This window comes from Rhinolophus sinicus, chromosome 16, assembly GCF_057876585.1.
Source record: "Rhinolophus sinicus isolate RSI-liver-muscle chromosome 16, RSI-T2T, whole genome shotgun sequence".
Taxonomy (NCBI): domain Eukaryota; kingdom Metazoa; phylum Chordata; class Mammalia; order Chiroptera; family Rhinolophidae; genus Rhinolophus; species Rhinolophus sinicus.
The window spans coordinates 149,061,983-149,084,216 of record NC_142516.1 but is presented as its reverse complement, the minus strand read 5'-3'; the positions used below and the strand labels follow the sequence as shown (position 1 = coordinate 149,084,216).

The 22,234-nt window shown below is 45.2% G+C and overlaps 1 protein-coding gene across 2 annotated transcripts in view; it reads left to right on the top strand.

Annotated features, from left to right (window-relative positions):
• FARP1 (FERM, ARH/RhoGEF and pleckstrin domain protein 1) overlaps positions 1-22,234 on the top strand; it is a 283,093-nt gene that overhangs the window by 247,034 nt on the left and 13,825 nt on the right. For both annotated transcript variants that reach the window (XM_088792816.1, XM_088792815.1), the window contains exons 17-19: positions 11,217-11,298; positions 16,811-17,048; positions 20,437-20,567. In XM_088792816.1, coding sequence (XP_088648942.1) covers positions 11,217-11,298; positions 16,811-17,048; positions 20,437-20,567 — 451 coding nt within the window. The remainder of the gene's footprint in view (positions 1-11,216; positions 11,299-16,810; positions 17,049-20,436; positions 20,568-22,234) is intronic.

Below are 22,234 nucleotides of genomic sequence, written 5' to 3'. Positions count from 1 at the left end.
AATGAAGTGAATGTGAAGAAAAAAGTAAGTCAGGGGCAGAATCTTATCATACACCTTTTGGCAACTTTCCATAGCTTATGGCAGAGCGAGAGCCCCCAGAGGCAACACAAAAAGCCACCAGAGATTTTAAAAAAAGGAGAGAGCAAGGGTAGAGGTTCCCAGAAGAGAGCACGTCTTGGAGAGTGACGACGGGGAGGGCAGATGGTTTCTGGAAGGAGTTCCCTGGTGTGCAGTAATGGGCTCAAGACAAGGGAGCTCTGCAGGGAGGATAAGGAGGGTGCCGTTGAGGGAGCCGAGGTCCTCTGGGCAGGAGGAAGCTCTTCTTTCAGGGCTGACACTTGCCGACGGTGACCAGAAATTTCACAAGTGGAGCAGTTTGGTGTCACCATGACACTCTGAGTGCGGAGGTGCAGTGGAGATGACAGAGTGGGTCAGAAAACTGTTTCACCCCCACCCCACCCCCCAAAAAGTGGAACATCTTTATAGTAGCACCAGTGAGTGATCATAGGACAAAATGAATAAAATATTTTTCTCCAAATATTAAACACCAAGTTTCCTATGTGAGCCAGTAATTCCACTCCTAAATGTCTAGTGACACTGATGTACACGGATCTGTTTGAGTCCCTTGTTTCATTCTTTTGAGAATTTCATTCTCAAAACAGTCTCAAAAGAATGAAATTCAAACAGATCCTTGTACATCAATGTCACTAGAGCATTATTCACAGTAACCAACAGGTGGAGACAACCCAAATGTCCATTGGCACGTGAATGGATGGATAAACAAAATGTGGTGTATACGTACAGTGGAGTATTATTCAGCCTTAAAAAGGAAGGGAATTCTGACACGTGCTGCAACATGGATGAACCTTGAGGACATTATACTCAGTGAAATAAGCCAGTCACAACGGGACAAATATTGGATGATTCCACCTATACGAGTTTCCTAGAGTAGTCAAGTTCATAGACAGGAAGTAGAAGGGTGGTTGCCAGGGCCTGGGAAGGGAAGTGGGGAGTTATTGTTCAAGGGATCTGGAGTTTTAGTTTAGGAAGATGAAAAAGTTCTGAAAAGGATGGTGGTAGTGGTTGCATAGCCATGTGAATGTACTTAAGGTTACTGAACTGTATACTTACAAATGGGTAAGATGATCCATTTCATGACGTATATAAGTACATATATATTTTTATAAAATAGGGAACAATTTTTTATTTTTTTTTTTTAAATACGGGGAAAAAATCATAGGGAGTCCAGTGCAGGATAAAACCAGAGGCTTCAAAACAGTGCCTTGCGCCTGAGGGCTGCTGGCCTGGGCAGTCACTGTGCGTGGGGCACTGACCAAGTGCTTTCCTGAAGGAACTCATTTGAAGCTCACGGTGGTGGGTGGTGGCAGCCGAACCTTAGGAGGCAGGCGTGGTTGCCGATTGAATTGCCTCCATTCTGATGCAGTCATCATTCACAGTCAGGCCTCGATGGGTCAAACTGAGCTGAGGACCTCAGTGTAAGCTGCAATTATACTCACACGGATGGGGATAGCTCAGCCCTTATCATCTTCTTGCTTCAAATGCTGGTGGGGGTGAGGTGGAGTTGACCTGGTGCCTTTTTCATTTGACGGCAGACCTCGCCACACTCACGTTTTGCTTTTTTTATCAAGTTCCTCATTCTTGGGGCCTCTTTTCATCTTCCATTATTGTTTCCCTTTATTGCCCAACAGTCTGGGAAGTTGGCGGGGCGTTGTATGCAACAGATGGGAAGTGGAAATAGACTTTTTACCTTTCGTAAGTAAGCCAGGAAGGGAGTCTTTTGGGTGGTGAAATGCTGCGCTTTTTTTGTGATGTGAAGACCTTTGATGTTAAAACTTACCGCCTTCTCTGGTCTATGTTTGCATTTGGGATCATTATGGAAATGCTAGAAAGGAGCCGCTGGTGGGACAACCTGTTTTCGTGAGCTTGCTGCACAGCTGAGTTTCGCGTAAGCAGGGCGGGCAGGGATACTGCTCTTCCCACAGGCCCCTGGGGGGGCGGTTTCCTGCAGTGGCCACCCCCCAGCCTCCCTCCACTACCTAGAAAGGTAGCTCCACCTTAAATCCGAAGCACTTTCTCTCTCAAAGGGGCCTGTCCCCTCGTGGATGAGGCAGGTGTTGGCACCGGGCCCAAGCACATACCGTGTTCCACAGGTGTGCACACACGCACACACACACGCACACACCATCTCCTCCCCTCAACTCTGAGTCGGCCCCACCGCGCCTCATCGCTGCGTCACGGGAGGACAGCTCAGACCGGGCGCTGTACTTCTGAGTAGTTGCCAGTGGCTGATGCGTGGTTGCTGCCACGTAGTGAAACCCCGGCTGGCTTTGACCAAGCACATAGTTTACGTCATACAACAGCTTTGGTTCCCTCTGAAGCTGATATCTGTAGACTATTTCCCACCTCCACACAAGGAAAGGATCTGATTTCTAAATTTCTTGGTTGTTGCCCAAGATCAAATTATTTGTAAAAGTTGACTGCGGAGAATCCCTGTCATTATTTCCTGGAGTAATAATTACTGCCCCACCTACTTTGTTCATGATCAGCTGATTCTTACCGTGAGGAGGTCTCCCCGTAGTACATTTACTAGGGTCAGTGAAAACCTTTTTTTTTTTTTTTTTACTTCTTTTACGGTAAAATCAGTTGTTCTCATGCAACATTATTGTGTGATGTATCCCATTGTCTCATAAGCTTTATATGGTTCCGACGTTCCAGCAGCCATGGATTCAGTCACGAGCAGGAAGTCAGGGTTACAACCCTGTGTGTCAGGAATCCCAAATCACTCTAATCCAGCAAAGGCAATTAACGGCATTGATTTTCCTCCCTGTAAAACTGAGTTAGTCCGGTTCCAAAGCCGTGATCCCTCCTTCCCCTCCGTCACCTCCAACCCCCATCTCTCCTTTGAAGTCCCATGATGGTTATGACCCGTCTCATGTCACCCACTCATTCCCAGTTCCTTCTGCACATGTCTTCCCCCTCTGCCAAGACTGTAGGTTGCTCCAGTGGGAACCACTTGGTCTCTCTAGATTGGAACTCAGAATGATGTTTGCTTGTTTGACGAATTAATGATTTCTTATTTGTAAATGGCATCACAATTCTTAAGCTTTATTTTTATTGTGGTTTTAAACCTTTTCCTGACTCATGTTCCTCAGAGATTTTTGAGATAGTTTACAAATGGAAAACCATGCAAGAAAAGGATAAGCAGGGACACGTAAAGCTGCACTGTCCTATACGGTGGTCACCAGCCACTTGTAGCAATTTAAACTACTTTTCATTTCCTTTAAAATACGTTTTCTCGATAACACTAGCCACATGTGGTGAGTGGCTACTGTACTGGATAGCAGCTATAAAAAACACTTCCGTCATCACAGGAAGTTCTTTTGGACAGCATTGACGTCAAGAATGAAAAAGAAGTCGTACTTATTATCACAACGAACACAGGGCTTGCCACACAGCGTTGCTCAAAACACTTACAAAACAAATGCATGAACATGTCTTGGTTTCTTCCGGGGTGAATCTGGAAGAATTATACATTTGCTGTTGTTGTGTTTCAAAGGCTCAACACAGAGGAGGGGGCCTGGCAAATGGGGATGGACAGGGCTTTTACACGCGTTAAAAAATCACATTCACATGCAAAGTTTGTGGCCTGAGATTTAGAGGGAAGGAGCTCCACGAAGCACGAAGCACGGCTGTTCACTTGTAACTTGAGAACAACTTCCTGGCTCCCTGGAAACCTTAGCCCTGTCTGTGGTCTGCAGTGGTCACTAGCTGCTACCCTGCACCACTCCTGCCATTGCTTCCTGGGCACGCAGATTGTGGACAGGGCTGAGACTGTGACGTGACGCCCTTTTCCTTCTCAGCTGGACACTTCAGGTGTTGGTAGCAGGACCTGCCTCTGAACTTCAGAACCTTGAGCTGTGGCCTGTGTATTTATATTATTATCACTTTTAGGCCCTGTGGGCAAGTAAAGAAAAAACAGGCCTTGGCGTCAGACAGGCCTTATTTCATATCCCAGTTCCACCCCTATTTACCACTGGGTGTCCTTGGACAAGTCACTGGACCTTTGTAACATCAGTTTCTTTATTTATAAAGTGGAGAGGAGTGTGTAAAGCATTTAGCACAGTTTCTAGAACATGGCTGTCAGTACACGGTAGCTAAAACCCTCCCCACTACAACATTTGCAGCCACCCCTTTTCTCCCTACTCTGGTACTGTCCTTCCTTAGGTTCGTTAGCTTTTCTTTTTGTTCATTTGCAGAAGGGTCCATGTAAATCCTCATGTCAGCAAATTTGGCCAGGGTCTTTCATTTATTCAATAAATATTTATTGTGTCCCTACTATATATCAGTCACTCTTCTCAGTGTTTAGTGAACAAAACAGGCCGCATTCCTGTCCTTCTAGAGCTTGCATTCTGCTTACATCCTCTCCTCTGCTCTGTATCAAAGAGGGCAGGCAGAACCAGCCCGATAAGATTAAAAAGCAGGGCCTGGGGACAGCTCAAGACATCCTGTTCTATTTTCTACTCCTGCCAAGCCAAGAGATCAATGAGTACCTGACCCCTTTCTGAGAACAGAAATCATTGTCAGTATTCAAAAGGTGTTAAAAGAAAATCATAGCCTTTTAAGACTGGAAATCGCATGCAGTAAAGCATCTTGCATCTCTGCAGTATTTTTTAAAGCATTTTCCCTTAAATGGTCGCATTTGACAATCAAAAAAGTCTTGTGGAATTATCCCCATCTTTCCCGCTGTGGAGAATGAGGCTCTGAAAGGGAGAGTGCCTTCCCGGAAGGGGTTCACTAGCCATGTCTTGCTTTCCCTGGAGGCCATGAACCTGGGGCCTGGAGAAGCAGCTGTTAACTTTACTTACTCTCTGGTTCTACTCGTATCTAGAGCAGTGCCGTCCACCAGAATTCACTGTGATGATGAAATATACTGTGTCTGCATTGAGCACTTGAAATATGGGTAAGGTGACTGAGGAATTGGATTTTCAAATTTCATTTCAAGTAAAGTTAAAATTTAAATAACCGTATATGGATATGTATTGGACAGCACAGTTTTAAAGGCTTGAATGTGACAAGCTCTGGAGTAGAAGAAAGAGGAATGGACCCAGTCTTCCTCTCCCAAGGAAGACCGTGCCCCGACACCGTGCACAAACGGTTTTAAATCATTGCTCTCAAAATAAACAAGAGTGAAGCTCATTGGAGACGAGGCAGCGAGGTCTACCTGGAAGAATACAGTGAAAGAAAGATCAGAAGGCAGTTAGGACAATATATGGGTATGGGGATAGCACGAGGGGAGTCACTTGTATATTTACTTATATCAATTTATTTAAGGTTTAAAATTTTACGTTTGTTTGTTTCGAAGGCAAGAAAGATGCCTCTAGGACAGTGTGATTTTTATTCCCCCTACGTTCTGCCCCACCCTGCTCTCCACTGTCTGCTTAGGGCTCCAGGCGTGATGGTTGTTGGTGACTGTTTCCTTTTAACACGAGTAGAATTACACGTTCTCAGTCATATGTGGGAGCTGGTTTTTCTTGGATTATCTGCTTTACTCCTGACTGACTGCATAGCCCCCTGGGCTTTGAGAGCAAGCTTCTGTTCTTAGAAAAACAAAAACGATATTTCCAATTGTCTGAATCGCAGGTGGGTTTCTGCGGGAAAACTAGTTAAGAGCGATCACTCTCCAGGTCACTGAAGAGTGTGAAATGGCTCTTGCTGCATTTTAATATGTGGCTCGTTAACAGAAGTGAACCTGGGTAACTACGTCGGGTCTCATTGGGTCCTGTCAAGCCTGCCTGTGAGTGGGTTGTAACTGTTGCTCCTCTTATTAAACTGGACCTGGTATTAAACCTCAGAAGAAGAAAAGCCGTAGCTTTAAGCAAGCCAGTAGTTTAATGGATGAGCACGAGATGGCTGAGAACGGGAGGCGCTGTGTGCCGATGGCACCAATGGACGGGATGAATCTCTTACCTGTAGCTGCAAAGGGAAACCGGAGGGCCCTGGCCTAGTGAGGACACCTCTTGCACAAACACATTCCTCCCAAGTGGGGATCTGAATTAATATTCCAATTAATGAGGTTGTTCTCTCCAGGGATTTCAAAGGACATTGAAATCCATCAAAGAATGTTGAAATCCACATATATTACATGTGGCTAATACATTTTATATGTATATGTATAAATTAAAATTTTATAGCTATAAATTAATATAAATAAATATATAAATTAATATTACATGTGGCTAATAGATATAAATCACGTGCTGCATAATGACATTTCAGTCAACAGTGGGCTGCATACATGATGGTGGTCCCATAAGATTGTAATGGAGCTGAAAAATTCCTATCACCTAGTGACGTACTGTCACCTCGCAAGGCATTACTCACATGTGTGTGGTGATGCTGGTGTAAATAAACTTACTGTGCTTCCAATCTACAAAAGTATAGCACATACAATTGTGTACAATACGTAATCCTGGGTAATAAATGGCTATGTTACTGGTTTATGTACTTACTATGCTCTACTTTCTATCATTATTTTAGAGTATACTCTTTCCGCGTATTTAAAAATGTTTGCTGGAAAACAGTATGCTGTGTTCCGCTAGCAGCAGCCTCACACATCTCGTGTTGACTGCATCTCGTGATTGCATCATTTTCTTTTGTGCTGATTTAATCTCGTGCTGTTTTGTACAGTAACACGCTGTACAGGTTTGTAGCCCAGGAGCACACAGCCTAGGTGTGTCGTGGCTGTACCATCTAGTTTGTGTAAGCACACAATATGACGTGCACACAATGATGAAATCAGCTAACAACGCATTTCTCACAACGTATCCCTGTTAAACGGCACATGACTGTAATCTATTACTCTGGCTAATTTGTTTCCTTTTTAAACCCAGCCACTCTCCCCACCTTACATATTTGTCTTTACTCAATTACTCATTAATTATCTTTTTACTTACATAGATACACAAATATGTGTAATTACAGACTTTTTCATTTAGAATCATAGAAATCACAGGAAATAGTAAGAATAAGGCTGTGGTGTTTGTTTTGCAAATGAGGCTTCACAAAGTTACATCTGTTTTCCCAGGGTCAGGGAGCACCCAGATCCAAAGCCAGATACATAGTGGTAAATGAAGTGTTTACAGAGGGTCCAAGACTCAGAGATGCATGAGGGGGAGGGTTGTGTGTGTGTGTTTTCATCCCTGTGCTGAGATCCCATGTAGTTGATCCTGGGAGTGCATTAGTCATGGTGCACAGGTCAGAATTTAGCATCTAGGAGGCTTCTTAATACCTACGTGGGTTTCTGAAACAAAATTGTCAAAACAATTTTCAGCTTTGCTGCTGTGTGGTAATTACACAGACAAGTATGTGGCCCTGTCCTCCAAACAAGGCCCCTTTTCTTGTGAGGTTAACATCCGGAGGATGTTCCAGAAGAGTTATAATTACTTTTTCATGTTCTGGATAATGAAATGACCTTTTAGCTCTTCGTAATAAAGCAAATGCTTTGGACTTGCAGACTTGGTGGCATTCACATGTAGAGGAAGTAAAAACGTGATGGCATTTCTATAGGAGGCAGCAGGAGTTTTGGGTTTTTCCCACAGCAATGGTCACGGTAACTTCAGAGGCCGCAGCCTGGTTTCCCAACACCCCTTAGAGCTGTCCCCTTTGAGTTTATTCATATCAGTGGCTTCCCTGCTTGTCCCAGGGGACAATCCCAGAGCAGTTTTGACCATGAAAGTGAAGATGTTAAAGACTTGAGAGAAACAGATAGGGTTCTGCTAGCAAGCCGATGCAGGAAAAATGTCCCCTTGAGTTTGGGGTTTTTAATATCAGTACATTTTCTTTTAATAAATACTTGGCAAGAGAAGAAAGGAAGTGAAGTCAGTGAAGTTTGGCTTCCACCACTGCTCTGTGCCCTCCCCCAGTGTCCGCTTTCCAGCACTTCATTTTCCCTCGGGTCAGGGCATTATCTATGAGAGGGAGGAAATTGCTCATAATTAATGTAAGCCAGAGACCCCCATTTCTCCCCTTGCCCACCTAATCCAGAGGATGCTCACTAAAATGTCTAAACTACATCCTTTGAACTAACTAAAGACTTTTCTTATGTGCATTGTCAAATAGCATGCCCATTTGAAAGTTTGGGGGTCAATTATTTAAGTTCCAGATAATAACTACATTCCCACAGATCACGTCTAAATTGTATTTTGCCTTCTTTTATTAATGTGTGGCATTTAGTCAAAATCAAGTCATTCTGGTTCAGTAGCTGGGTCCTCTTTTGTTGTTCAGGCGTATGGGGCAGAGGGGAAGAGAACTTTCCAGCTCCGAAAAGAGCGTCATGTAAGGGTGAAGGTGCAGGAGGTTGGTCAGAGGTTCTAAACACCAGAAGGTCTCCATTCTTTGGGACTCGAGCTCCTTTCTGCTCCCAGGGGTAAAGAGAAGAGCAACCAGTAAAGTCTCAACCAAGCCCAGTCACACATCAGGATCAAGAGAATGCCCAACCAATACACTTCTCAACAGTCATTTGATTAACCATTTGCCCAAAATCCAGAGGTGCCTCAGCCCTGCAGCTGACGGGTGGAATCCTGTGCAGTGATTAGCAGTGGGCTGAGGGCTGTCTCCAAAACAGAGCCTGAGTCTAAGTCAGATGCTCGAGCATTCTCCGTTTTGGGGGAGAATTTGATCCTATGGGTGGGGATACAAGGGACAGACAAGTGAGGATGATAAGTCCCTAGCTTGAGAGTGGGATAGAACAGGTACATCACTAAGGAAGAAAATGTAGGAAGAGGATGGGGTTTGGGCAACAAGGAAATTAACTCTGTGTGGAGCATCTTGAGTTTGAGATACCTGTGGGGTAATTCATGTGGAACCCTCCGGAAGGTATGAGAAATACAGTACCTGGGCCAATCGCTACAAAGAACATTTAGGTATAGATTTGGCATCATGAATTGAAACCATATGGAATAAAAGGAATGGCACAGGAAGAAGTAGAAAGTGAAGAGAGAAGATAACCACTGATGGATTCCCAAAGAACACAGACATGGTAGGAGCAGCCTGAAGAGGAGGAGGTGGCAAAGAGCACTGAAGAACTGACCCAAGAGAAGTCAGGGAGCCTGGAGAAAGAGGCTTCCAGAAGCTGAAGAGCAGAGTACCAGGAAGTTTGGGGCCAACTTAGGCCAGAGAGATTGACAAGGAGCAGGAGTGGTGAGGATAGAATCCATGTTTCAATGCGGAGAAGTAAGTAGTAAGGAAAGCAATCTGCCAACAGTGTTTCTTTGGGCAGCCAAGAAGCAGCAGAAGGATTGAGGAGTGCTATGTCGGGGTAGGAGAGCATGGAAGGTTCCAGAAAGACAGAGCCTAGAGGAGTCATTAAAGACCCAGAAAGGGGCTGAGGGCATAATGGATGCTCTCTCTCTTCTTATATTTTAGAGAAGCTTAAATTGCCTAATGGGTCTGGGTGCTCTGTCTCCCCTGCGATTTATAATATATGTTTAGTTAGAACCAGTGCAATAAATCACGTGGTGTGGGCAGCCAGGAGCTACGTGAGGAGCCAGCCCGTGTGTCTATCTGCCCTGACCTTTCTATCCCCAACTGCTTCATTATGTGTATTCCCCCACCCTCCTCTCCCCACCCGAGATCCTTCATGAATCAGAGATTGAGACAACAGTTCTAGAAGGCTCCGAATGCTCAGCCTGCTTCCACTGAGATGGAATTCATTCCTCTCATTGCTGATGGCATCTGGAGGGTGTAAATCGCGTTCGTCATGACTGGGGTTGCAGGTGTGTTATCCCACTCTGAACACCTCTCACTTCCAACTGGAAGCCTCATACCCAGACTGTTAACCTTTTCTCTTTTTAATTTATCCCTTTCATTTAAATTGGCTTCTAGCTATCCTGAACAGTTGGTTCGAAGATATTAGGCTGGTTCGTTGTTGAAAATCACGTTTTAATTTAATCCGAGAAATTCTTTGCTTGTCATCAGGGAAATTCACAGATGAGCGCTGGTGTATATCATGGTTAGGAATGTAGACGCAAACTAGATGCCTGGGGTCAAGTACAAAGCTCACTATCTAGTGATACCTGACATTAGACAAGTGACGTGGTTTCTTTGTGCCTCAGTGTCTTTAGCTGTTTAGTGAAGGTGATAATGCCTCATGGCTGCCGTGAGCATTACATGAGTTGGTGCCTATAACGTGCTCTGCACAGGGGACAGTTCTCACTAAGCAGAAGTTACCATCATTATTATCTTTCTCCTTGCTGTTTAAGCCCCTGGACTATCAGCGTTGGCTAGAGCACTAAGCTATAAGAAATGTGAATACATACCCAGATGCTCCAGTGAAGATGCCCACATCTCTGTCATCTGCCCCCAGTTTATCTGGGGAGAGCCTGGTCCCTCCCCTCACCCTGCCCTCTCTGGATCATCTTCCCCGCTCTCATTCCATGCATGGGTCTCCTGCACGTTCTCATTTATATTTTTCTCCTCCCAAGGGCTTTTCACTCAACTCTTTGTCTGCTTCAGGCTACAGGGCTCTTGGGAGCAGAAATCTTGATTTTGAGGCTGTCTTGCTTCTGACAAGTGTCTGTTACTCCCAGTCTATGGGATGGATTCAGTTTAATGAGCTACCGTATTTCCCCAAAAATAAGACCAGGGTCTCATATTAAATTTTGCTCCAAAAGACGCATTAGGGCGTATGTTCAGGGGATGTCTTATTTTTTCATGTACAGCAATCTACTTGTATTCAGATACAGTCATGTCATCTTCTGGAACATCGTCATAACATACTAAATGCATCTGTCTGGCTGACAATCTTAACTGGGATTTATTTTCAGGGTAGGTCTTATTTTCGTGAAAACACGGTAGTTACTACAAGTGATCTCCAGGCTTTTCTAACGACACTAACATCACCCAAGTGTGGATAGAAAGGAAAATGTAAAATGAGACCAAATTAAAATAATCAGTAAATGGTCTTTTCCTGTCTCTTTCAAAGCACACGTGGAATTCTTGGTCTGTAGAATGACAGGTAATTTCAAAGTTTCTTCCCAGTGCTAACATTCTGTGACACCCAGAGATGGGAGAGGTCCAAATAGTCAGTTGGAAAGGAAGACCTAAAGGTTGATATTTTGTAATCTAGGGCCGGGACATTTTCAGGTCATGTACTCAGTGCTAATGCTTTGGTTTCAACCCTTCCCTTCTGCTCTCAGGGAAGGCCGCTCAAATGCCCACATCAGAATGGATTACCAAAGAATCGGAGACGTCATGCTGAAGAACATTCAGGCCATGAAGGTGAGCTTCTTTGGGATTTGGGCAGAGCAGGGTCCTGGGAAAATAATGCAGAGGCTGCCGGAGCCAGCCGGTAGTGAACCCTTTCCACGATGGGACAGTCCACACCTAACACAGCGGGTAAACTCTTCTAGCCTTTGTGGATCATTTCATTTTGAAGCAAAACGGAAAATCGAGTCACTGTGGGGGAAGCACTGCTCGTACTTTGTCTCTTCCAAAGCTCGGTGTTGTAACCAAAACCACCAGTATTTTCTGTGAACAGGTCATTCAAAACTTGTTTTTAAAAAAATTACTTAGGAAAAAAACATGGGTTGACTGAACATTTCGTTTTTAGTCAGTTGTTTTGGCTTCTTGTAAGCATGACAAAAATATTAGATTCAAAGCTATATAGGAATTCTAGTCAATTCTATGACTTAAAAAATCCATGTACATGGCAAATATATTTTTTGCCATAATGTCTACGATGATATTTACAAAAGAGTGAAAATATACCCAAAGAAGTCAACACATGTTGAACCAATGTTCTGCCTCTTTTTTGAAATCTGTCCCATCCCTTATATCTCAAATTTTCATTTTCATTTTAATCCATTAATAATTCCTTTAATATAATGTTTTCATTCACACAATTTATCTTTTGAAAACAAATCTATCTATATTCTCATTTTAAAGCAATCTTCCTATATCTCAACTTTCCAGAGCCTGTTGAATAACCTTAACTAATAACTGCCCGGAGCAAGCTAATAACCCCCTAAAGAAGGAAGGTTGCTCAAACTGCCACCATTTTCAGTCTGTCCATCCATTCATCCATCCATCCATCCATCCATCCATCCATCCATCCATCCATCAATCCAGTACTAGCTGAGTACCTACTATGTATAAGGCACTCGTAGAATAAAAGTTACTGTTGGGGTTTGAATTAATTCCAAGAATCTGGCTAAGTTATATAGTGTTTAATTTTTCCCCCTAAGAATTACGTATCTCATGAGATAGGACAAGGGGAGGATTTCCGGGGAAGAGGTGCATGGCACTGAAAAGATAGGATCTAAAAGTACTCAAGAAATGAACTGTTTCTCTTAACAAAGTTCAAGATATTATTTAACAGACTGAGCTGTTGCTTGCTTTATCATGGTGTTTAAACAGCCACACACACCCCTCTGAGCAACATTAGAGAGGGGCCAGTGAGCACTGAGGATTGCAGAATCCTATGCAAAAGAAAAAAAAGATAGAGCAAGAATTATCTAAGATATTCTACAATTGATGCCACAAGTAAGGTTGGTGTACAAAACACAGATGTAACAGAAACATATCTCTTCACTTTTCACGGTGGTTTTTTGTAATTAATATATTTTATTTTTTAGAGCAATTTTAGGTTTACAGGAAAATTGAGCAGAAAGCTCATACAGAGAGTTCCCATATTTTCACACCCCCCTCCACACACAGTTTCCCATATTAACCTCTTGCATTGGCCTGGTACATTTGTTACAAAGATGAACCAATATTGATACATTATGATTAATTAAATCCATAGTTTACATTAGGATTCCCTCTTTGTGTTGTACATTCCATGCCTTTGGCAAGTGCATAATGTCACATACCCACCATGACAGTGTCACACAGGAGAGTTTCACTGCCCTGAACATCCTCCGTGCTCCAGCCCGCCCTCCCTTCCACCCCGGGCAACTACTGATCTTTTCCTGTCTCCATAGTTTGGTCTTTTCCAGAATGTCATGCAATCCTTTTGTAGCCTTTTCAGGCTGGCTTTTGTCACTTGTTAAAAATACCCTTTGTTCTCTCTTCTATGGCATGTTTTCGTTACTGTTGTAGTTCCCAGTTATTTTCCTCGCAGGAAGCCTCTCTTCCCGTGTTCTGCACTTTTTCTCAGCCCACTTTGGTGTTTGCCTTTTCTCATAGTGCCCCCCTTCCTCTGAGATGATAAGCTTGCCCTTACTCCCTTCAAGGAGGTTTGGACTCCGCCATGCGTGTCTGGGGAAAACAGCGGACACCTGCCAGCTCATTCCGCACCCCCTCAGGGACAGTCCATAGAGTGCTCCTGTCACCAGCTCTCCTTTGTGGCCCTCTGTGGCCTATCTGCTGACGTCCCCCCACTTCTCTCCCCGAAGAACTGCATTCGGTAGACATCCGCCCTCTGTTTCATTTACGTAGCACCTAAAACCTAAAAATACACCTGATTTCCGCTCATAGAAATTTTTTCTCCTTGGTCTAGTGAGTTGGCATTTTTATATTTAGTCAGCTTCCTTGGCTGTGCTGGCATTTTAGTTATTATGCTGATGCCACAAACATTTATAGCACGGAGCTCCGTGCAAGCAAATAAAAATAGATGGAGAGGCTTGAGAGCCACTGGCAAAATTGGTGGCTTTTTTTTTATTATTGTGGTTGTTATTGTTGGTTTTAAAGAATTTTTATGAAGTGTGAAGGGGAGCAGCAGAAGATATAGAAGCCCAGGTTAGCACTTTTATCCAAAATGCTTAGGTTGATCACCTTGCAGTGTCTTTCCTGCCCGTCCTCCCATCTGTACATTTACCTGCAGGGCTCAGCATGGATGTTGTCATTACCTGTCAGCTGTTCACAGACCTTCGGCACAGGGAGCTGAGATACCCAAATCAGGACCTCTAGCCCACACTGTGAATCCCCACATTAAAGTCAGAGACACCTAAACCGGGACCCTCTAGCCCACACTTCTGTCCACGTGCACGAAGGCATTTTGACATCCACACAGAAGGTGGTCCTCCGCTTTTGTCTTGGCCCTTCACCTGCCACTCATGCCGGGACCTTGACTTGTGCCTGAGTTGTCTGTCTCCCAGGCCTCCACTTCCTGCCCCCTCTCCTTACACTCCTACCACATTACCCCTTCTGGCTCTGCTTTCTCTTTTCTGGATGACTCGCCCGGCTTCTGATGAATCTCCTTGCCTCCCATCAAGCCACCCTCCCAGCCACCATTTATATTACAACCAGACTGACAATGCTCAGAACCCTCCTTGTCTTTCTGTGGTTTGGAGAATACGGTCCAAACTCTAAACTTGATGCAAACGGCTTCACACTGTAGCCCTAGACAGTCTTCCCAGAGCCCCTCTCCTGTCCTTCCCATTCTACGCTGCACTCCAGTGACTGTGAACTCACGCTCCAGCCACTCAGGTCCTTGCAAGGCTCCAGCCTCAGCTGCACGCATGCACTGGTGTGCTTGCTCATTAATGCATGCAGACAGTAGACATTTGCTGAGCACCTACTGTGCGCATCAGGCCCCGAGAATGTAGTGACATGACAGATGCTCTCATAGTCAAGTAGGGGACCGCACATGTGATAACATTGCATTAAGCTATACACATGCGTACACATGCATACACACACAAGTGAGGGCATGTATAACTGGTGGAATCCAAATAAACTCTGGATTTACCAGTGGACTGTACCAGTGTCAGTTTCCTGGTTGTGCTATTGTGCTATTGTTATGCAAGACGTTACCATTAGGGGAGGCCAATGAAGCATAGGATCTCCCTACATTTCTTTGCAACTTCCTATGAATCTATATATATTTTTTAAAGTTACAAAGTAAATTCTGCAGAGAAGACCACATGACAAGGGCTAAGATGGACAAACATGGCATAAGTACAGGAGGATGGACGAGTCCCTAACTCAGCCTGGAGATCAGGGAAGTCCCCAGAGCTAATCCTGAAGGATGAGGAGGGGTGGGGGGGAGGGGCTGGTGCTTGTCTTAGGAGGGGCGTGTAATGTGCAGAGGCTCTGCGTGTAGACACCTTCAAGTGCAGGCTGTTTGTGGGTGGCCTGGGGTGAGAGCAAGAGGCAGTAATGGAGAGGTAAGAGGGCTTACATCCTAAGGGCCCTATGCGCCCTGACGGAAACTCTGGAGGTTGTCACAGATGGTGGGAGCTCTTGTGTATCCAAGCAAGAGGCGATGTGCTCCAGCTGCAGTGTGGAAAGTTTGTTTTGGTGGCTGTTACGCAGTTAGGTAGAGGGGTGAGGAGTGGTGGCGGTGGTGGCACAGGGCCGAACCGAGAGCAGTGACCATGGCGATGAAGACAGGAAGTGGCGTGGCAGTTTTAGGAGGTAGAATTGGTAGGATTTGGTGAAGGATTCAAACTATGAGGGAACCAGCGTTTCTGTCTAGCAATTTCTGGCTGATGATGGCACTGATCCTGAAATGAGAGTCACAGGGGCCAGAGGTGGTGGGTTTGTGTCTGGACTCACTGCGTTTTTAGCTGTTTCTGGAGTGCGCGAGCGGAGATACCGGGATTAGGAATGCAGGTGTGGGAGTTGGCAGCACACGGGTAGCACTTAAGCCCCCTCCTGGGAAGTACGTACAGGGTGAGACTCGAGGACAATTGCTGTTCTCCAGCCCTGGGGTGTCCTCTGTTCCCCCTCTCCCTTAGTGCCCCTCTGTCTGGAAATGTCCCCCCCTTGCACTTGTTCCCCACCTGCCATGAGGAAGTCATTCCTCCCTTTAATGCTCTGTCCTCAAACTTTTTACCCTGCGTCTGTCTCCACCACCACACTTACAAGGAAAAAAATATTCCACAATACTTGTTAAAGATGGTAAAGCAGACTTTTGTAATAGCTGTAGGACCAGTGCAGTGGGATTTTGCAGTGGGGGAGGGAGATTGGGCTCAACTCTGAACACAGCATGGACAAGTGGGGATTTATACCCCAGGGGCAGGGTGGGGGTCCTAGGATAGAAAATGCCTGAAAGGAAACATCAGGGCTGAGGGGGGATTCTGGCTGAACCAATCTAACAGGATCCTTGCTGAAGGTAAGCCAGGGTGACCAGACATCACCGGGGGATAGTGAGATACGAGGACCCTGAGGCTGAGGGTGAGCAGATATCCAGTGTGGGGGTTCTGGTTAAAATGCCTTAGCAGGGTTCTTGCTAAAAGTACATTTACAAGGAAGTGCACAGACAGGCCTGGAGAAGATTCTGGAGCCTGGCGAATGTTTGGTTAAGCAAAGGCTCTTGGTCAGACCCCAGCAGAGTAGAGACCGTGTCTAATTCTCATCCAGGTCCCTGGAACCTAGCAGAGCTTGTGGCAGATGCTCAGTTACTGTATGAGCAAATGGGGGGAGTTAAACAGAAATATATATTTTTAACTATATGACATTTATTGAGTGGTCCCGGTGTATTTGTCATCTTGTGACATTTTCAGGAAAACCACAGGCCCCCTGAAGGAGCTCCTGTGCATTTATTTCCCCTTAGTTTTGCGAGTCTTGTTTTTAAAAGAAGCCTCTAATACAACGTATACATCGCCTATTTTGTAATCCCTACATCTTTTTAACTCAACGCTTTACTAGAGCTTTTTATTTCACTTTGAGAACTTAATTGAAGTAATGAAATACATCGTGAAATGTGAAAAATACGAAATTTAATGAAATGAAGTAACAAAAGCGGAGGTAACCTTCCTTTCCACAAGTCAAGCAGGGCGGACTGCGCACGTTCAGTTCCGCTAAGCAGGACCCCTGCCCCGCCCTTGTCTTGTGCCCCCACCAGCAACTGGCTGCTCACCTGTGGAAGCACGGCGAGGCTCTGGAGGCGCTGGAGACCAGCATCAGGGGCTCCCGGCGGCTGGAGAACTTGTGCAGAGACTTCGAGCTGCAGAAGGTGTGCTACCTGCCACTCAACACCTTCCTCCTGCGCCCCCTGCACCGGCTCATGCACTACAAGCAGGTCCTGGAGCGTCTGTGCAAGCACCACCCCCCCAGCCACTCCGACTTCCGGGACTGCAGAGGTGAGAAGAAGCTCAGTGAGGTCGCCACCACGAGCAGCCTGGCAGGGAGGGGCTCCTTGGGCGAAGAGCTCTGGGGTACTGTGTCCCCGGTTTTCAAAACGACGTGCAGGCGCTGCCTTTTAGTACCTGGTCAAATGTTTCCTGTTATCTCTTGATCTTTCCATAAAGAAAGTGAGAGTGGTCCTTCTGACCTCTTTTTCTTTCTCCTTTTGCATGCATTTCCACCTTTGACCCTGGGTGGTTTAGTGCGAAAAGCCCTGGAGAAGCTCCACTGAGAGTCAGCCCCCTCCAGGAAGCTTTCCTCTACCTACCCGGTTGACACTTCATCACTCCCTCCCTGGACCCGCCTCGGAAAATGGCTTGTAATAAACACTCGTGCTCATTGCTGCTGGGCATTGGGACTGTGCCAGTCACCTTACTAAGCACTGCACCTGAATTAACTCTTAATCTTCACAACTAGCCTACAAGGCACGGGTGAGCTTATTTTACATATGGGGTTTCGGAGACCAGAGAGGTTAAGGAACCTGCCCAGAGTCAGACAGCTGGAAAGTAAATGACTTGGAACCTAAATCTAGAACCCATGTTACTGAGCATCCTACCCTACTGCCTCATGATAATATTAGCCACTGCCACTTGCTCAGCACCGGGGCCAGATACAAGGCCAGGCAGCTTACTAAAGTTAACGTCTTTACTCCTTTAACAACCCCATGACGTAGTGTTCTTATCCCATTTTACTGATAATACGACTGAGGCTCAGAGGAGGTGAGGGCTTGTGTCACTCAGTTAGGAAACGGTCAGAGCTGGTCTTCCACAGTTGCTTTCCCCACTAGGCCACGTGTCATCTTTTTGAACCTAAGTCGTGTGTCTCGTGATATGTGGTCTGTTAATGTCTGCACTTCTTGGCCTGGACCATAAGCCCCTCGAGGGCCAGGGCCCTGAGGTCTGTTGCTGTATCCCCTACGTTCTCCCCCTAGGCTGTACAGAGTGGGTCCTTCACAGGTCACACGACAGATTACGGGAATTAGCACACCCACCAGTACATCAAGGCCTGTATCTCTCACCGAAAGTATTATTAATATAAACACCTCCCATCTCTTAGGCCACCTGTGTTCTCCTTTTCTAAATACATCTCTTACTTAATCCTTTGCTTAAAACATGGATGATCTCTGATTCCCTCCGGCTACAGTCAGAACTCTTCATCATCTGGCCCCCAGCCAGCCTCCCATGTAACAGATATGCATTGAGCACCTGCTGTGTACTAGATATACTAAAAAGATTGGAACGGATGTGGCCCCTACACATAGAACCCACCAGTGGGCGCGGAAGCCGGTACCTGGGCAGTGACTGACCTGTGAGAGGGAAGTGCCTGGTACAGCAGGTCAGGGGCTTCTGACCTGGCCTTCCAGCTTAGCGGGGGCTTTCTGAGGGAAAGGATGTCTAAGCCTAGGGCTAGAGTACAAATTGGAGTGCTACTGGATGAAGGGAGGGTGTGGAATATAGAGTTGGGAACTGCATATATAGAGGTCCAAAGGGGACAGAGACTGTGGAACATTCTAGAAAGTAGAAGTTCTATATGGAATGCAGAGGGATAGAAGCAGCAATGAGCCTGGAAAAGTAAGCAGGGACCAGATTCCATGGGGTCTCAAACCCTATGAGACCTCACTCAACCTAAGAGCAAACATAAGACAGGAAGGGTTTTAAGAAGGGGAATGGTGATGTGGGGCTTGTTCTAGAAAATTCACTCAGTCCGTATCTAGAATATATAGAAGACGCCTACAAATTAGTTTTTAAAAAGACAACCCAAGAGAAGATTTGGCAAAATAATTAAGGCATTAGCAATTCACAAGAGAACAAAAATGGCTCGTGATGTGGTTTCGGTTTGCTATAGCCTGTCAGTCTTTAAGACAAACCATGGTGCTTCGTGCCTCATCCCTTGGCATATTCTATCCCTTCTGCTTGGAGTCATTGCTACCACCTCCTTGTCCTTTCCTGGCACAGCATTCCTCCTCCATGAAACCCTGGTTCCCACCTGACCCTGGAGCTTGGGGGACCTCCGCCCATCTACCTTGTTCTGTCATATCAGCATTGCCAGTTGGCTGTGCCTAGACAGGATGACCCAAAGCCGTTCCAGCTCTGAGGACTCAGAGCTGTACAGAGACATTAGCCAGGAGGGTGAGGGACGTCTTTAGTTTTGCATGCGCTATCCTTGGCTGACGTGCCCAGTTTGCATTTTACTGAACAGTCCCCAGGGAGAAAAGTCTATCCTTGGCCATTAAATGGAAAAAGTATTTGTGATGTAGCTGAAGCCATAAGGTGGCACGATTGTACAAAGGCTAGGGAAATGAAAGTATGTCAGAACATGTACTTCCTGAATGTCAGGGATGCAGAGTGCCGAGCACTGTTCCCAAGATGCCAGACGCGTGAGCACCTCGGACCAGGGTGCCATCCTGTTCTCTTAGCGCCTCCTCACCCCCACCCCACTAAGCGTTCCGTGCCCAGTAATTGTTTATTGAACTGAACCGGCTGGTAATGCCTAAAGATTGAGCAACCTTGGGGTTTGTCACTATGGCTGAGACAAAGCATTCTGTGATAAGCCAGGAAGCATTTAATTTGCATCCTCTGGGAGAAGGCAAGAAAACAACATGCTTCCCCTCCAAAGTTCACATGCCAGGGTGAAGGGGGTACTTCATTTTCTGATGATTGCAGTTCACTGGACAAGTTATTTTTTGACAAAAATACCTAAATGATCAGCTACTGTGGCTTTGCTGCCACCCACACTTGTGTGGTGTCTCTCAGTACCGGGGAGATGTACCCATATTGCAAAATAAAGGTTCGTGATGCAGTTATTCTTTGCAACCGTCTCGATAAACAGTACAATTCCTGCAGGAGGAGGCACTGGGAAGAGCTGGAGTGCTCATTACCAAAAAGTTGCACTATCAATTACTCTCTCCCTGCAAGATCCCTCTTTTCCTCAGATTTTTCTGTGGCATCTCTGTGCTGTTCTTCCCAGAAGAGGGGGGTAAAAACAAAAAAAATCTCTGCCCTGGGGACAGAATCGCAGGTATTCTCATTCCCCTGCTGCTTTCCCCTCTGTGCCAAAACCAATTCTCATTGAAGGACAGTACTATAGTAGCCAGGAAGGGGTCATTTACATTTTCAAGATGATTTTGGGAAACTAAAGCAAATAAATACATAAAGCAAATACAGTAAAGCAAATCACTTGTTTTTTATTTGTGAGAAATAGCAGTGTTTTCCCCAGAAGGATGGCATCTAACATAGTCCAGCGACTGGAGGATATTACCCTGGAGAGTTGAGCTTGAAGATGAGGGGGATAGAAACCTTTGTCTGCCATTAATACTGCCGTTTTTGTGTCTGTTTCCTTCATTAGCTGCTTTGGCCGAGATTACTGAAATGGTGGCACAGCTTCACGGTACGATGATCAAGATGGAGAATTTCCAGAAGCTACATGAACTCAAGAAAGATTTGATTGGCATCGACAATCTTGTGATTCCAGGGAGGGTAAGCAGCTGTGCTCTCTTATGCATTAGGGGGAAAGCCAGAACGGTGACATTTGAGTGATTTAAATTTGAACCTTTTGAATACAGATACTCCAAGTTAAAATATGCTCCTTCTGAAGTGGCTTCCTTTCACCTGGGGCACAATTGGGAAAACACTTTGTACATTACAATGTCATTCAAAACTTTTGTGTTAGGACATAAAGCTAGCCTTTCACCTCTATTCTGCTTTTTCTCATTGGGTGATGTGCTAATTTACTTTTTCCCTACCATGCTCTGAGAGGATTTGAGATAGCTTATTTTTTTTAATTTACGTAAATGGAAATGGAAGATAAATATTTTTTTATTTTTTTTAAAGAATGCGTAAAATGGTAATATAAAAGCAGAGGGAAAGTTAGGGCCTGAAAGCATGCTGTAAATTCCCAGGTAAGTGTGAACAGTGTTTTGTTGTTTTTCTTTTTAAAGTTTGTTCAGGTTTTTTGTTTGTTTGTTTGTTAATTTTTATTGGGGAACGGAGTGTTTCTCCAGGGCCCATCAGCTCCAAGTCAGAGTCCTTCAATCTAGTTGTGGAGGGCGCAGCTCAGCTCCAAGTCCAGTTGCCGTTCTCAATCTTTAGTTGCAGGGGGCGCAGCCCACCATCCCATGCGGGAATTGAACCAGAAACCTTGTTGAGAGCTCGCGCTCTAACCAACTGAGCGCACATCCAGCTGCCCCATAAGCTCAGCGGCAGCTCGTTGTTTTCAATCTAGTTGTGGAGGGCCCAGCTCACTGGCGCATGTGGGAATCGAACTGGCAACCCTGTTGTTCAGAGCTCCCGCTCTAACCAACTGAGCCATCCAGCCGCCCAAAAAGTGTTTTTTAAAGATACAATTTTCTGTACATAATGTAATTTTAATTAGGAATTAAAATAACATTTTAGCCAGAACACACTTCTAGGAGAGATGCAAGTTCACGTGCACTGTTAACCTTCACCTACCCAGTGCCCTTCGGGAGATGTAGTTCATTCACAATGAAGCAGGGCTTTGTTGCATAAACACGCTTCTTCCAGACCAGGGTTAAAAATACAGCATAACCTGCCTTTTTTCAGTTCTCTTTCTAAGAATCGAAACTATTAGCCAGTGGATGCATCTCATCAAATCTCGCTATGGGATCTATCTCCCATAGCTCCCCCAGTTTGAACTATTCATGACCCAGATTCAGAAGGGAATTTTAGCCTCTGATCTGCTACATAGCTGCCTTAATCTTCAGACAAGTTTCCAGTATGCAAGGGGCTCTCCGTCTTATCTGACAGGTAGCTGCCCTGGAAACTTTAAACCTATGTAGCTTAGAGAAGATGAAGGAACCGCTCTGCGTATTTAGTATATTTCCCAGGAAGCCTAATTACAAAACCAACCAGAAAAGTTATGCAGAAGAGTTATGTGGTGAGTGCTGGATAGAAATTAAAGCTGGGATTTGCTTCAGCTGTGCTGATGAGCCGATTCCTTCAGGCCCCAGCACAGAACAACCACGTTTACCCGTCCACGCAGAACTCTTGGTAAAGCCCTGTGGAATCAATGTAACTTTCTCTTAACTTTGGACATTGTAAAATGTTTAGCATGTTATACTACATGGCAAACAGACCATCTGTAAAGAATTTATTTTAAGGAAAGGTTTCCATGGTGCTATGAAAAG